Source organism: Anser brachyrhynchus, assembly GCF_964034855.1.
Source record: "Anser brachyrhynchus genome assembly, chromosome: 2".
NCBI classification, from domain to species: Eukaryota; Metazoa; Chordata; class Aves; order Anseriformes; family Anatidae; genus Anser; species Anser brachyrhynchus.
Window position 1 is genome coordinate 107,505,569 of NC_137695.1, and position 16,726 is coordinate 107,522,294.

Consider the following 16,726-nt stretch of genomic DNA (forward strand, 5'->3'; position numbering starts at 1 on the left):
AGAAATAAAACCATGTTTTCAAGGTACGTGAACTGGTGATTGATGACAGAAGATAAATAGAAATTGCATCTCTAATTTGCTGCATTTGCATTAATTTTGGTTACCTTTTTTAATTATATTAGGCTAAAAGCTACCAAGTTGAAGTACTCAGAGCTGTAAGAAGGAGCACTAAAAATTCTGAAAGATAGAAAACCTGTTTCACATTGCAGTAAGACTCACAATTTCAAACCTTGAAGAAACAAGTTAGATCCTTAAAAAATGTTTTAAGATCAGCTAGTTCCTTTCAGCCTCTAATACAAATTTGAGACTCTTCTCTCAAGACCTCATGTTAAAAATTAGGAAAAGACTTGTTAATACTGATGTTTGTTAGATAATCGAATACAAGAGCTCTTCTCTTATTCTGTTACTTCACCTTAAAAGCAATTTCTTCTTCAAAATTCATACCCTTCCAAAACTTAGACCTATTTAATATATTTTACATATATAATTTCTTTTATCAATATTTAATGAAGATATTTGATACTCCACGTCCAAATTTGGAGCCAGGAGCTAAAATTATATATCTGAATAAACAGGTAATTTCTAAAGCTATCTCAGTACTTAAAATTCTCACAGATCTCAAGATCAGTTAAATGCGCTCTGAAATCAGATAACTTTTTAATATATTAAAAACTTTCAAAACAAATATTTGTGTAACTTGGAAACTTTGTTTGATCTATATCGTCCATCCTTTTCAAACATTCTTCCTTCATTTTTTCTGTACCAATATTTCCTAAACCAAACACAAGCATTTACCTTGAATTATAGCAGAAAATAACTGATTTGTGATATAGTGACTAAATTGCTTTTGACTGGACCAATCTTTAATGATCTCAGTATCAGACAAGTATAAACTTCCAATGCATCATATTTCTTTTGCTACTACTGTTTTCCATATACCTCCCTACCTTGTAACTGTATTTTCTGGAGATGTAATAGTTTGCAGTTATGTACAGTGAAGACCATTCACTTCCTGTAATTATCTCGCCTTTCCAGAAAATTGGTCTTTTTTTTGTCTGAGAAAGTTCTTGTCAAATTTAGCATTTTCTATTGCATAAGGAGCTTAATATTACATGCTAGATATGTAATGTCTACCTTTTTCTTCAGCCCCTAAGGTTACTGCTTGAAAGTAAACATACTTGGTTATTTGGAATTAAAATTTTTGAAAGCAGTAAAAAAAAAAAAAAAAAAAATCTAATTGATAATATCAGAAAGGAACAGCCTGTAGAGTATTCTAAAATAGACTCAACAGAAAGAATATCTCAAAATTCTAAGCAAATACTACATATCCCTTGGTTCCCTTCCCTAGAAGCCCAGGGTCATTATGAGCTTCTCCTGTTCATTCTGCTGCACTCTCTCCTTTTGGTAGATTCCCCGCCTTCCACGTTCCTGACATACCTTGAAACAGTCAGACATTACTCTGCACCCTACAGCCATGGGGAACCCCAATTCACCCTCCAGACTAGACTACTGAGCACAGAGATAAGGGAAGGATTCAAGGAGGAAGGACATCTATTGGCTGCTCTCTCCTCTGTGACTGGATGATGTGCTAAGCCATAAACTCTGTTTTATGTTGTTGCTTGAGATCTAAAAATTACAATCAAGAATACGTAATAAGAGAAAGGGGAAAAAAATGTTGGACTGATGAACTGGGTTTGACTCTATGAAAATGCTAAAACTTGGTCAGGGATTGGTAGTTAGTAAAATAAGCTTGGTTGCCACACTGATGACTTTAGTTCTTTGCGTAGCACCTTCTTGCATCTTACCCTTACTGTAATCAATTATCATCTGATAAGGCACTGTTCATCCAGTTTTAGTTAATATTGGGGGACATATTAAAAAACATGGAAAGTGCAGTTAAGGTACAGTTGGAGGGGATGAGATGGATTTTATTTCATCACTGTCCCTGTGATTATATTGATCTTCCGGTTTCCTTTCCTACATCTCAACCTCAAAGCACCTGTAAGATAAAAGCTTCATTAAAAGTCTGCTATCTGCAAAAGATGAAAATCTCAAAAGACTCCACTGAGGCAAACTTCACTTCGCTGCAAACTTTCTGCAGAGAAGCAAAAATTAATAAAAATTACAAGTAAGAAGCTTAAGTCCCACTGAGGTTCCTAAGCATGTTCCATTCCACATTTCATTAATCCCCAAACTGACCTTTTTTCTCTTTTGATATTCTCTACTTGTTCCCAGCCCTCTCTCTGGGCCCCTCCTTGTTTCATTCATTTCCTCTTAACTCATTTTCTGCCTTCCTAGCCCTCTCTAAATCTCATCTTCTAGGTTTGATTACATGCAAAGGCTCCAGTAGTGCCACGTAAACAGTGCATGTTTTCAATCCCATACTGACCAAGTAAGAAATATACGCTTTTACAGACTAAACAATTATAAGTAAGATTATTTTAAGAATGGAAAGGAGCAGACGTATATATAAAACCTACAAATTTATCCATGTTTAAAAAGGAAACAAGGAGATCCCTTTTACATATGTAATTGTTGAGATTTTTCTGAACTGCATGCATCTCACACTTCTGAACATCCAAAAACACATACGATATCTAAATCAAGCCTGCTCCCCTGTTTGTAGAAAGTCTTTAGAAGTCTGTAGAAAGGAAAACTTAAAGAAAACCTACAATGAAATTGTACTTTCAACTTTTCACTGCGATTATGCTGTTCTCTCTCCGAGGAGAGCATACTCTGTAGCCTTCATCGACTAATTTAGTATTTTCAACAAAACAACATATTTCAGTTCGTGTGGCATGATTTACTGGTTTCTTAGCTTATGCTATTTACCACTTATGATTCTTTTTCAGAAAAAACAAACAAAACACAAACAAACAAAACAAACACACATTCATTTGCATTCTGAATCATTCATAACAATTTTATTACTATATTCAGCTTGGGAAAACAATACATCCAAATGATAGTGTGGGTTTTGTTTGTTTGTTTACAATTAGGTATATTTTTCCAGGTATCTTTATGCTTTTATTTTTTTAAAAATCATTTTATTAGAAATACCTATTAAGCATATGAGTGAAATTTAATCATGTATCATGTTTAGTGTTGTGAAACAACACCAAAGTCCTACCCAATATTCCAAAGCTTTTCACTGGTGCAATAGTGTTTACAAAGCATTTCTAGATCTTACCGATAGCTCTCACCAAGTTGATGTTAGACTACAAATGGATTTTCAGAAACTCTGAACAGTTCTATATATAAAATGAGTACGATCAACAACAAAGCAAAAAAAGGTGTCTTGGGACTACAGCAGGTATACCTAATAATCCATTTACTGGAGTACATCCTGGAAGAAGCTAGTAATTTCTCCCCAACTCCAGTTCTCATGCATATGCTCTAGATTTAAAACTAGAGGATTAAAAAAAAAAAAAAAAAAAGACTACTTTTTTGATCCAAGAAAAACAACTCTACAAATGCTGATAAAGACGTTATATGAAGCCACAGAAAAATCTTATAAATGATCGGGAACTCCCATTGTGTTTATTGTGCAATAGATTATTTGTTTTCACTGTTCCAAGACTATCATCACACTATACTTCATTTAGCAGGAAAAAGACTAACTTAACAATCTAAAGCCTTGACTATTTAATTATTCTTTATCTCGTGTTAAACAAAAACTTTTCACAGCCATGTTCTTGATGTCCATACAATTTGAACAGTAATAACTTCCTTAATATAGAGATAATATCAGTTTAAGAAATTAAGGTCATAAAAAATTTCACTTATAAAATTGACTGTTGAAGTCCATTTTTTTAAAGTGTGGGGTTTTTTTTTAGTTTTGAATATTTTCTGTTTTCAATGTCTATGAAGTGCCAATATCTTCTTTCATATTCACTTTCTTGTCACTTTTTGATATTCTTCAGCAGTTAGGACATCAGGGAATTTCTTATGTGTTATTAACTAAAATCCAAACTCTTCAAATGAATCCATGTTTGATTATCTTTATTAAATAGCCTTCATAATATGCAACTAAGTCTATCTGGACAACATTCCTTGTAATATTTTCCTTTTGCAATGTAAGTTTTCCACATAACACTTAAGAAAAAGTTTTAAAATAGTCAAGTTATGTGAAACAGTGCTATAAGTGCATTTAAGCACTTTTTGGGGGGTATAAATTCATGAAATTCACTCACACTTCTAAAACATACTGGCAGCAAAAACATCATCAGCAACTATTTTAGGAGAATGTACGCATTACAGATAATGTCCCAAGACAACTGAAAATGTACCTGTAGTTTTGGATTTGGATGAGTTACAAACAATGGATCAACTTATTTCTAAGTGGTTTAGAAAAATAAGATAGTAAATAAAATAGCACATGGATTTCTCAAAACAAGTCATGCCAAGCTAACAGAGTATACCATTTTGTAAATAACCACTTTGGTGGATAAAGGAAATAAAGCAAAAAGAGCAAATGCCAACTTCAGGGCTTGTTTTAATTCTACTTTCACATCAAACTCCTGTCAGCGCAAATTATAAGGAATAACTGCACTAAGAAATAGGACCATATGAAGCTAAAATATAAGCTGCTTGACATAAAATAAATGTGTCTACAGAAGCTAAATCATTAAGGGATATAGACCAAGAGACTAATATTCTTATTACTGGCAACAGTAGAAGACAGGTCATGGTGATCAAATCTGCAGATGAAGTTAAAAGAACAAGAGTAACTCAGATTCGTGTGATCGTGATGATCTGACAAGTTATTTTAAAGAGAAACACATCATGATTGACTGCTGCTTCCTACACTCAGTTAAAGAGAAAGACTAGAACGTGATGCAGGGAACTCGCAGTGTACTGTACACTTTAGAGAAATTAAGGTATTGTCGTGATGCTTAATTAATTAAGTTAATGGCAGATATTTACTTAAACTTATATACACATGCACACAAACACATCTACTTTCCTGTCTCTGGCTCATACAATAGGTAAAGAAACTTGTAACAGATGAACAGCTGAAATCCAGCAAGTAGTACCACAGTTGTCCAAACAGTCCTTTTAGCAGCCCCACTAACCTGTCTGCAGGAAGCACACGTATACGCACTGTGTTAGGATGAGGTACACATGGAACAGTTTTCTCTGGTTATCTATTAAATGCTAGAAGAAATGGCTATGCTATGCTTGGACTACGTTAAAGGCAGTTATTGTTGAGGTATGAAAACAAAACCAAGATATTACTACAAACAGAAAATCTGGAGGACATTATTTCCAAGGAAAGTGATAAATTGCTGTGTAATTCTAACTCTTACTCTTCTTTGTGAATAATCAACTACGTAACGATTAAAAAAATGCCTATGCTTAAAATGCCTATACTTCACAATGAAAAGATTTTTCCAATCTGCAGTTACATTTGATTATATAGAGAAACACAAATTTGTTTCTTCAGATTAATAAGGTGGAGCAAGCAAACTTGTCCTTTAAAGTCGCAGCAATTGCCTGTTGTGTTCTCATTTAAATAACAGAATCACAGAATCATCTAGGTTGGAAGAGACCTCCAAGACCACCCAGTCCAACCTCTGACCTAACACCTCCACTAAACCATAATAACGCTATTTAAGTACTCTAAATAAGTGGTCTTTCATGCAAATGGTGATTTTGGATTGGAAAACTTCAAATCAGAGAACTTATTTAAAAAAAAAGTTATGAAAAATGTTTCTTCTTCCACCATCAATTCCACCAGTCTTACGCAAAGCTTTTACGTAAAATTCTCCATAAGGTTATGGGAAATTAACTTCAATAAAGGTTAAAGCTACACTGCAATGAAATTTGACACACACACACAAATACATAGCATTAGCTTTTTGTGGTTGCTCTTGATCACAGAATGGGGATGTTGTAACAGAGACTTCAGCTTAGGATAAGCATTCAAACAAGGACAGCACACGCAAGACAGATCTGCTCAAACAAATAATAGCAATATAATAGACACACACCTGCACAATAAAAGAAAGTAAGAATAGGATTCTGTTGATTAAAATTTGGCATGAAGTGCCATTCCAGGTGCTGTAGCTGTCCCATAACAGATCTCCCACAGCTCATGTTATAAGTCATCTCTGTGCAGATTTAGCTACCACAGGCATCTCAGCTGGCATTGCATGCCAACACTTAGTCAACAGGATTTGGTCCTAGCCAGTATGAAATTATTAAGAAAGGAACCTACAAGCTAGATATGAAAATATTTTTCATTAATTTAATGCACCAGATTCTTAGGCAAAAGCTAATAAAATTAATTTAAATGCAAATCTAAATAAACAGCAGGACTAAGTATTGTTCTAGACTCTTACAGGACACTACAAATGCAGTTTGTTTTCAGACTTCCCAAAACTGACTGGACGTAACATTTACTTTATACACAGTTTAGCAGGAATTAATTTTTTAAAATACATTTCCAAATGAAGTCAACATCCTTTTGGATGTCCATGTTTATTATCACTTGTTTCTTGACAATACCTGAATCAAAAAAAACCAACAAAACACCAAACACAAAACCAAAAACCATACCACAACAAACCAAAAATACCAGGAAGAGGAAGCAACAGGTGGAATTTAGGGGTAGGGAGAGAAGCTGAAGCTGGTGAGAGAAAACATGACACAGGAGGCAGTATTTCAATCCAAAGGAGAGAAACTGGATAAAAATTAGTATGTCAAATAAAGGTGATTAAAAAAAATAAAGAAAAAAAAGACAAAATCTTAGTTTATGTATGGATATTCTAGAAGTAGAACTGAGACAAGTCCAACAAAGTAGTGCTCTAAAAATAAGATATTCCCATTTTTCCAGTAACTCATTTACCTTCCTAAATAGGATGGAACCCCATTATCATGGGGTTTCTATCATCAGCTAGCAACCCTATCATGTATCTTGGAGATAAACCATTTATTATGAACAGTTGTTCATTAAATTAGAACTTTTACCCTAGATTTACTTTTCATGGCACTCCTTGATTTTTGTTCACCCAGAGACATTTTTAGAAGATGCCAAGTCTTCAAAAACATTTGGAAAGCAAACTCAATGGTATTTTATCGATTACAGATAAACTATTTAGCAAACTAGTGAGAACATTTTTATTATACTTAACTCTGAAAAAATATATTGAAGTCAATTAAAAGTAAAACAAGGAAAGGATAAAATACATCCTGGAACTATAATGGACAGGGTGAAGAATGCAGTAGTTCCACGATTTTTCTGAACTTTTCTTATGAATTGTGTACACAACCTCTGATCATCTTCCCTAGACTACTTCTACACATTTTCAGCATGCACCAGAAGAAAACTGAAGAGAATTTCCCACCCCACCCCAGTACTACTAGATACCAAGAAGCATTTCATCACCTCTTCTTGCTTCTGTGTCTGGTTACTCTGTCATCTCCAAAAACTTACTTTCTTCCTTCCTAAATAATATTTGCCATTCTCTGTACTTAGCTGGCAAGGAGACACTTCTGTCAGAGGTAACAGTTCAGTAGCTTGGCAGCAATGTAAGTGGTTAATGCTCACTGGTCTAATCCAGTTGGTTAGGTACAGAATCAGCACAACAAGAACTGTTCTTTGTTGTTTTTTATTTGGTTTTGACCCAGCCTCTATGGCCTTTGGAAAGCCTAGGTACCAAGTTCCTCATCTGTGAAACAGGATAGTTATCTTGCCTTCCTTCCTCAGCAGTAACGCACACAGAAGTTTGCAACACGTCAACAATGAATCAGACAACAAGCACTAATGTTTGCTACACAATAATTAAGAGTTATGTGCCTTCTATTTTCTGTAAAGTATTTCTTGCCTCTACTTGAACTGTTTCCATCATCCCTCTGCTACAACTTACAACAAAAAGATTTTGTTGTGTATGCACTGCACTGTCTGTGCTTGTCTAGACAGCTAGAGTAATCCACCTTGTTTGTGGCAACTGTGACAATAGATGCTAGAGCAAGAGAAATGCAGAATTTTACATTACCTTACAAGATGTTGTGACAATGAATTAAAGTTGATGGGGATGGTGAAAAATGACAAACGATTTTCAACACAGAAAACATTAGGTAAGTGCTAAAGACTATTTCTAAATACATTTAATTCCACTACAAAAAACAGTTATGGTATAACACCAAACAATAAATTCAACAAAGCAAACGCTGGGAGCGTACATATAACTTATGCATGGTCTTTTCAGAATCAAGTGGTATTATGTATAGCGTATGACTGTAGAATTCTGTAAACACACTGAAAACCGAGCTTTAAATCCAAAAGTCCTGTTTTGCAATGCAACTATTTCAAATTTGGATTTTATACCACGTTCTCTTTACTTAAACAAAAATATGTTTGTAACATCCAAGAATCAAATTGTCTGCAATAAATCAATCCTGGACAAAAAGTATGTACTTACATACATAACTAGAATTAAATACAAGTATGTTAACAAATTAACTTCTCTGAAAAAAATTATGGTAAGTACTATATAAGAAAATGTAGGACTGAACCGGTGAGAAATCTGGGGAGCAGATCTTCTGGTGACCATCCAGATGGCTTGGATACTGTCTTGCTGGCAACGTAACTATTACTGGACTACTGCATATACCTAATTTGGTTAATTGTACTCTTGGAATCACATTTAGATTCCTCCATCTTGATTCAAAAAGAGCCATGTTAAGAATGATATTTTGAAGTCTTCAAATCAGTTGTAACAGCACATGCTTAAGTCAGGAAAAACTACCAGCCTGTGCAGAAAAGGCATCCTGAGCAGATCAAAGGAGCTCAAAGTAAAAGAAGTTTGTTCTCCATAGCTAGTTCAGTTAGTTCCATAACCGTAGCAACTTCTTTATATATAGGACAGAGCAATCCCCATCTTCCCCCCCCCACCGACAGCCTAAGAAAGCCTAAGATCTGTGCCACAAATCAAGGCGCTTACATATATCAGTTTACTTGCTTAAGCAAATGGACCTCTAGAGATGACCATGAAAATAAAGACTTATGACTAAAATGGAAGCAAAAGAATGAGGTTAGGAAAGAACTGGAAGATGTAGATAAACTACAATGGCATGCTAGCTTTTGGTAACATCTGATAGGATGAAAGCCTATCAGACAGAGATGCAACAATCAGAAGCAAGCAAGCAACGTTTATACTTAGTATCCTTTTTAGAGGAAAAAATCAATGTAAAAACATAATATACAATTAATTAAAGTAGGATGTATTTTACCAACAAATAATTAGTTAAGGAAATAAAAAGGTTCTACCTGTGTCTGAATTGCGATCTTCATTTCTGGATGGACTAATAGTAAAAGGAAGTTTACGTTTCATGGAAGACTTTTCTTTCATCTCCTTCCCCACATCACTCCTATCCACTTTTGGAGTTTTGCTGTAGGATGCAATCTTGTCCTTGCTCTAATATAAATAAAAAGTATACTAAGTAATTTTTGCATAAAGCAGGATAGTCTCATAATGTATACAGACTGAAAAGACTGCTATGTGAGAGTGTATGTGCGAGTATTTGTATCATTACACAGTAGCTCATTCAAAACCTTTTAAAGTAACCTTACTGAAAATAATCAATAGCATTTCCTTCCTTTTAAAGTGAGAATCCTCTGTATTATATCTGCTTCCAGGTACATCACCGTAGAATTGCTGTTCACTACCAGAGCCCTGATTAATAATCAGAGGAACAATACCAACTGGACAAGAGTTTGCTAAGTCTTAGAATTTTTAATGACCATGCCAATTTGTTTCCCTGACTATAGCATAATAATCACATCAACAGTACATTAAAAGCCCACACTGCAATTCAGACTGAACAATAACACAATAACAAAAACCCCTAAGAACCTTCCCCTGCCTCCTCCCCATCCCCAAATCCACCCATATAGAGAGCTTCCCTTCCATTTCAACAGGGATAATAGTGTAGTGCATCATCTTCTAAAGCAAAATTTTCCAAGAATGTAGAAAATCTATAAAGAAATTTTATTTAACTGGTATCAAATTCTTTTAAAGAATAGGTATAAACAATTTGGAATTTTTAGATGCATAAGTCTGGTACTTTTTTGCTTATAAAACATTTTACAATAAACAGAGAAAAACAGGATGGACACAATAACTTATGCTCGATTATTTGATAATCTAGGAGGTTGAAGTATGGAAAAGACAGCAAGTTAGTAAGACGAATGCTTAAGAGAACCCTCTGCAAAGCCCAACATTTTTGCATACCAATCGAGAGCCGATGCAGAGAAACAGCATTTTCTCTTCATTATGTGCTGTAGAGGTACATTATTCAGTTACCCCAACTCCACAGCTCTACATTATTCAACAGATGATTGAGTGAAAACACTAGTAGATTCATTTTCTAAAGGTAGAAGAGGAACATACACTTACTTGCCAATCAACGCAAAACAAAAGGCTGCTCCTTTGTGCTTTTGAAGCACGAAGTTAAAAGATTTATTTTGATCAGAGGAAACAAGAAAGCAACTCCAAGCAAAGGCACTTAAGAGCACTCATCCTTTATTTTAAAACATAGGCAGGTAAGAAGAGTAGTTTGATTATATCATCTGATGCTCTGAGTTCAAACTGCTGGCTAGAGGATACGCAGGAATGATTAGAAAGAGAACCCATAAACATCCCCCCTACGTGGTTCAGACAACAGATGTCCGTACCAGGGAAATCACAAAGAAGGGTAGGAATCAGTCTATTTAAGGAGAATTCCTGAAGTAGCGGGCTGATGCCCCCAGAGAAACCTATAGTCAGTCCAAGTTTGGAAACCTGGAAAAAAAAGCAAAAAATACACCCCTTACCCATCTCTCCCCCCAAACCAAAACAAGCCAAAACACAAAATAGAACCCACATACCAAAACCAACCCTCTCCAAAACCCCAAAGAAAGCAAACACCTCCCCAGACCTTTTTCCTTAAATGCTAGAAGAAAATCTAAAAACCCTAAGATTCCCCTAAGCTCTTGGTAGGTAAAATGTGAACACTATTACTTTTAAAGGAAGCTAAACAATCTAACAGAACTGATCATTAACACCTACAAACACACAAATCCATTGACAAGGACAGACCCAAACTACATTAAGTCCATTCTGAGCTCTTCTACTAAAGTCTTCCACTTCTGCCCAGTCTCACCAGGAGCATTCTTTCCTTGTCCCAAACAGCTTAATACAATTATTTCTCATACATACCTATAAGAATCTCCCACAACATGATAGAATGGTATTAAATTTTTATTGCTTTCTTTAGAATATTATCTTACATTAGTTACTATGCAAAAGAAAGGATCGATTAAGATTTGTAAACAAGAAACACTCAAATAACTGGTTTAACTTTGTTTTGTAGAAAAAAGGCAAGCCTTTCCAACTGGAAATCCTTAAAAGAACTGATCAGTTTTAAAACTAATTAGTATGTGCTCAAAGATGCACAAGCTGCTTAAATAATTTGATAGCTTCACGTTTATTCCTGTGTATATGCGTTATGTTGAATTTGATTGTCACACTAGTTTTTTTTGTTAATCGCTGAATATTAATTTGTATGATCATCTACTTAGATGGAGAGACTGTTCAAAATGTATACTTTCAGATAAATAAAAATACAATAAAAGTGAAAGAACAGGCTGCACACAATACACAGAAACTACAAGACACACCTTAGAACGAGTATTTTGTTCCTTAGTTCTTCTGGAAATAAACATTTATCCTTTTCAAGTGAAAAGTATCCTAAAATTTGCACCTTTGTAGATGATGTTCATTGTATTAAATTTACTTGCTTTGAAAGCAAGCAAGTTTCCCACTTCGTGAGAAACAAAATATATTAAAATGGTATATAGCAGAGTACTTGATAAAGCTTTAAATCAAGTAAGCATCCAATAAAAATTTGGCAGTGACCACATACAAGTAATAAAGCACACCGAATAGGCTAAAGGGCCACTTACAATGTCATGAACAACCGGGGGCTGACTTTCCAATCTGAAGGATGCAATGAATAGGCTGTTTGAGAAGTCAGTACAAAGCTCCAACACTATTTAGTATTTCCAGTGACAATGCTGATAGAGATGCTATTAGATATGCAGGCAGTATCCCGACTGGGCAAGAGGGAGATGCAAAGATCAATAGCAAATTAAAAATATAATCGCTAGTGAATTTGTAGAGCAGTCTTCATTTGATAGTAGTTTAAATACAAAACAAAAGAAAAAGAACAGGATAAAAACAAGGTTCTTCAGACTCTTCAAAGCACTGTACGATCACAAGATCCCACATTAAAATTCAGAAAACTCGTAACAGCCTCCTGGATTCAACTTCAAGTAAAGGAAGGCAAGAGGAGGTAGCAAGCCCTGTGGGTTAGAACACATGCTTCAGCTTAAAGAGCGAGCATTCACTGTTTCACCTGCTCCTGGTCCCATCTTTTTCAGGGTCCATGCAAGGTTCAAAATTCAGCCTGAATAAGTCTATGGATTAGTTTCCTGTGATCCACAAAAGCAAACTAAAATGAAGCTGACATCTTTCCTTCAGGGGCCTGTAATTGAGAACATCTGTGGATTTTCTATGGAAGATCATTAATCTAAACTGGTAACTACCAACTGAATAAAACAGTGAATAAAGACATGATAATGTTCAGATCCATAAACTAAAAAAGTGCTCCAAAACAAAATGCACTGCACATTCTCTGTGTCCACTAGACTTATAGAACATTTAATGGCTTTAGACTACACCAAGAGGCAAGTAAAGGTAATTTACCCTTCCACTTTGCATCTAACTCGGCAGCACAGTTAAGTATCAAAACCAACTGCCCAAGGAGACTGGAATTTCCACCAGTCTAGGCTTCAAAGAAGTGGTCTGGCGAAGATTTGTCAAGAATCGTGTACAAAAGAGTTTGTTGTGCTCTGGGGCAAATGCATGAACCGGAGCTGCACATCTCAACATTTAACGCACACCTCACTGGAAGGTGTAGTAACAAGAAGAATTTTCTACCTAAAAAAACCCATACCAGTGTATGGTATTACAAATGAGGACATTTGTAATCTCTTCAACAGAAGCAGTCTCAGGAGGCTAACAAATGGCAGCCTGGACAATCTCTTAATATCCCATTCCAGCTCTATTTTCTGGTATGTCTACAGTCAATGACAATACACAAAAGGAGACAACATAGTGCCGTATAATTTATAATCTAGCAGATGTACTAAACCTCAGTAGAATGAGTATTTTTTTCTGCCTATCAAAAATAATTGCATACTAAAACATGTTCTGCATGGTGCTAAAATGGCTTTGGGAACAACTATTGTTGGAGCCTTCTAAGAAGAGAGTTACTTTTTACAAAACAAAAATGCATTTCTCCTTTGGACCACAGATCTACATTTTATTGTTAGACTTTCAGCCATTTAAGATATACATTCAGGTAAGTTAAAATTTCCTTATGTTTATAAAATATCTATTGCAAACACTGAATGATCTACCTGCCGTACAGTCTTATCAATTTTTATGTTCCTAGGGCAAGCAACCAAAATAGAAACATGTACCCTAAAGCATATTTGCTAGAAACTCATTTTATTAACATGAATATTACTCCATGCATGTTCTTAAGTTCTCAAAAGAACTCAGAAATATAGCTAATTCACATAGCTACTTACTGGTTGTCAGAACAGCATAGTAAATATCAACGTTCACTCAACAAATATGAAAGTTTAAGTCTCGTAACAACAGTAACTTTAGGACTGTTGAATATAGGAAGACCTATAATTAAACTACCTATCTTCCATTTAGCCCATTTAGTCAGAGAAGTTAAGCTCTACGAGTAGTTCAAAAATACTTCTGCACCAACAAATGTGTATTAGTGGACACAGAAGTAAGAACAAGTTTACATGCCAAAATGCAGAAGTGGTTTGACTGCACTATTCTACAAAAGATTTGAAAAGAAAGACAAAGCTACATGAAAAATAGAATGCATTTTTTGTATTAAGGACCACTGCCACTATCTGAATGCCGAAGACCCCAGGGTCTTTTCATACTACTACCACAGTGGCATCCTTCGTGGCACAGTATACAGTCACTTGCTAGTCACAAAGTACTGACAAAACTGTGTGGACCAGAAAGTCTCCAGATTAATCAAGACACTTCAGCATGAAAATGCTTCACTAAAACAAAATTTTACTGTTGTATTCTTTATACCTGCAGCATCATTACCTCCTTACAGTATTACATTAGGTTAACTAATCTTTTTCATAAAAAGTCCTAATGCTTAAAATACTATTGTTTTTAAATCCAGGGTTGCAAATATGTACATATTAAGAAAAATCTTTATCTGCTTTGTAGAAATTTCAACTACTTTCTAAAGATACTTCACCTTAAATTATCGCTATCTTACTTTGCCTGATCAATCTTCACTTCAGTTCCACGTTTGTGCGATACAGATTTGCCCCTTGATTCACTTTGTTTCTAACTCAAATTTTAGTGTTACCCTGTTGTCTGTTGAATTTCAAGTCGTTTTCCAGGCTGAATCCAAATGATTATATTTCGGCAATATTTTGTCTGTTTTCTTCCTAATACAGGAGGAGAAACTGCACATTATTAAAGGGCCAGCTAAACACTTCTTACAATTGCTTGTTCTCATGTTAAAGAACTGTGTGTGTGTGTGACTTAAGTGACTATTTACTATCTTAATCAATACATTCAGTTTTTTCTCAAATGGGGTTTGTTAGGGGGTGGGGGGGGATGAAGGTTAACTGCAATGCTTATGAAATTCTGTAATGTTATTTAGGGTCTCAGCTTTTCAGCATTATTTGTTCTTATTATTTCCATACAATCCCAAACCAAATCCTACGTTAGTCTAAAATTATGTCTCAAACAACATGCTATTCCAAGGTGGATAGTGAACAAGACTGAGCGCAACAAAGCGAGCAGTTTGTCGATTTACTTTTTGATATCAATGTAATTAGTCCACCATTACGTTTCCATAGCCATGTCCTTGGTCAAACTTCCACCTCCTCCTGGGCTTTAAGATGCCAGTGAAGACTGGATTACTTGGGAAAACTAATCAAATACTGAGCAACCCAACATGCTTGTCCATGTTTCTAATTACTGTACTGTACAGTCTTAACAACACTCGTTTGCTGGTTAGAGCAACCAGCTAAGGACAAACCTTCACCACAACCAAAGTGACAATGAAAGGGTTTCATGTAACTACTAAAAATAGAAAGTTAATTTAATCGTTTCTAAATCAAATGAAAATTTGCCATATTTCTACCTCCCCTACCTGGTGCTTAAATAAAGGACACCATGTTCAGCTTTCTGTTCCTGGAAAAATTACCAACTTCATCCATAACAACTACTACCTTCGTGCAGCTCTCTTTTGCCAGAATATATCTGCATTTCAAAAGCTTACCCAGCTTTTGCAGAGATAGCAGGATATGGGCGTTAAATGGCTCAGCGGACATACACTTCACAAGTGGTCTTCCAGGAAATACAGACTTCAACAAAATACTAAGTATGAACACACCATCTCCTTTTCTAAAGGAGACAGCTTTAAACTTTACTTGGGAGCTAGCTAAATGGAATCTGTCTCCACAGGGCAATGTACAACTTAGAATAATATTCTGTATTGTAAGCTATACCCATCGTTATTCATTATAGCTAAACTGTAGCTGTCCATTTTACAAATGTACCACACAGACAAAATGGAGGACTGTGTTATTTATGACTTGCCTCTAGAAGTTATAAAATGATAGGATACTTCACATTTATGAACAGACCACCTTTTAGTATCAGTGGACCTCACTTTTCCAGCAATCAAAAATTCAAAAAACTCAAAAAAACTACAGTTTTTAACGTGGATTCACTTGTACTGGAGTTACTCTCAACCCCTCTGCAGCATTTGGCTTTCAAGTACTCCCAGAGGGAACAAGTTCCTGTATTATAATGGAATCTAAGAAACTTGTGTACTCTCATTGGTCTGTGCCATCACAGGCCTTCAGAAACGTTTCATGTGTTTGTTACGGAGGCTAAGACACTGTAAAATTAAATTAAATATGAATCCTTGCTCTTGTGAGTGTATAAAGACTTCATACGATGTAAGATATGGAAATTATGCACTAACTTACATTAAAAAAATCAACATACCAGCTTCCTTTTGATCTAAGTTGTAAGCTATAACAAAAGGCATAAATTCTGTTCCCTAATTTAATTTAGGTGTGAAAGCATGTAAAAAATGGTACTAGATTTTTTTCCTCTGTACTTCAGACTTCAGAATATAGATGCATATTTATTTCTTCCCATTACAGCAACAAAAACCATGATACAACATGCTTTTCATTTCACCAAAACGAAATGGACACAAATATAATTTTATTACCTTTCTTGCAGTTGTTTTTTCCACCATGGTGCTATCACTGTCAGAATTTTCTATTTGAACTGTTTTTGTAGATGCAAATTTGGGCATTTTATAGCTGTTTAGCTAGCTGTATCTTGTATCAGTGGGTTCATCGTGTGTCTGAAAAACAAACAAAACACAGCAAAAACAACATTATATAAATATACAAATTAAAGTGTCATATCAAGAAAAATATTCTTATTGCAGATGGTAGCAGAGCTGAACTGTACTCCAAAGAGTAGACTGACAATAATAGCAGACTTCAAGCACTCTTCTCACCTACAGCTTCCACCCTGGGGTGAAAACCAAAATGCTAAACAGAAACATGGCTAGTGCTGGGGACAGTGTC

General features: G+C 35.2%; 1 protein-coding gene across 7 annotated transcripts in view; it reads right to left on the reverse strand.

Annotated features, from left to right (window-relative positions):
• ANKRD12 (ankyrin repeat domain 12) overlaps positions 1 to 16,726 on the reverse strand; it is a 64,275-nt gene that overhangs the window by 26,472 nt on the left and 21,077 nt on the right. For 4 of the 7 annotated variants that reach the window (XM_080579870.1, XM_080579873.1, XM_080579871.1 and 1 more), the window contains 2 exons: positions 16,360 to 16,497; positions 9,275 to 9,422 (listed from right to left, as the gene is read on the reverse strand). In XM_080579870.1, the coding sequence (XP_080435996.1) occupies positions 9,275 to 9,422; positions 16,360 to 16,446 (235 nt within the window). In that variant the 5' untranslated portion in view covers positions 16,447 to 16,497. Of the gene's footprint in view, positions 1 to 9,274; positions 9,423 to 10,681; positions 10,788 to 14,376; positions 14,552 to 16,359; positions 16,498 to 16,726 lie in introns of those variants that run through there. The other 3 variants (XM_080579874.1, XM_080579875.1, XM_080579876.1) reach the window with 3 other exon arrangements.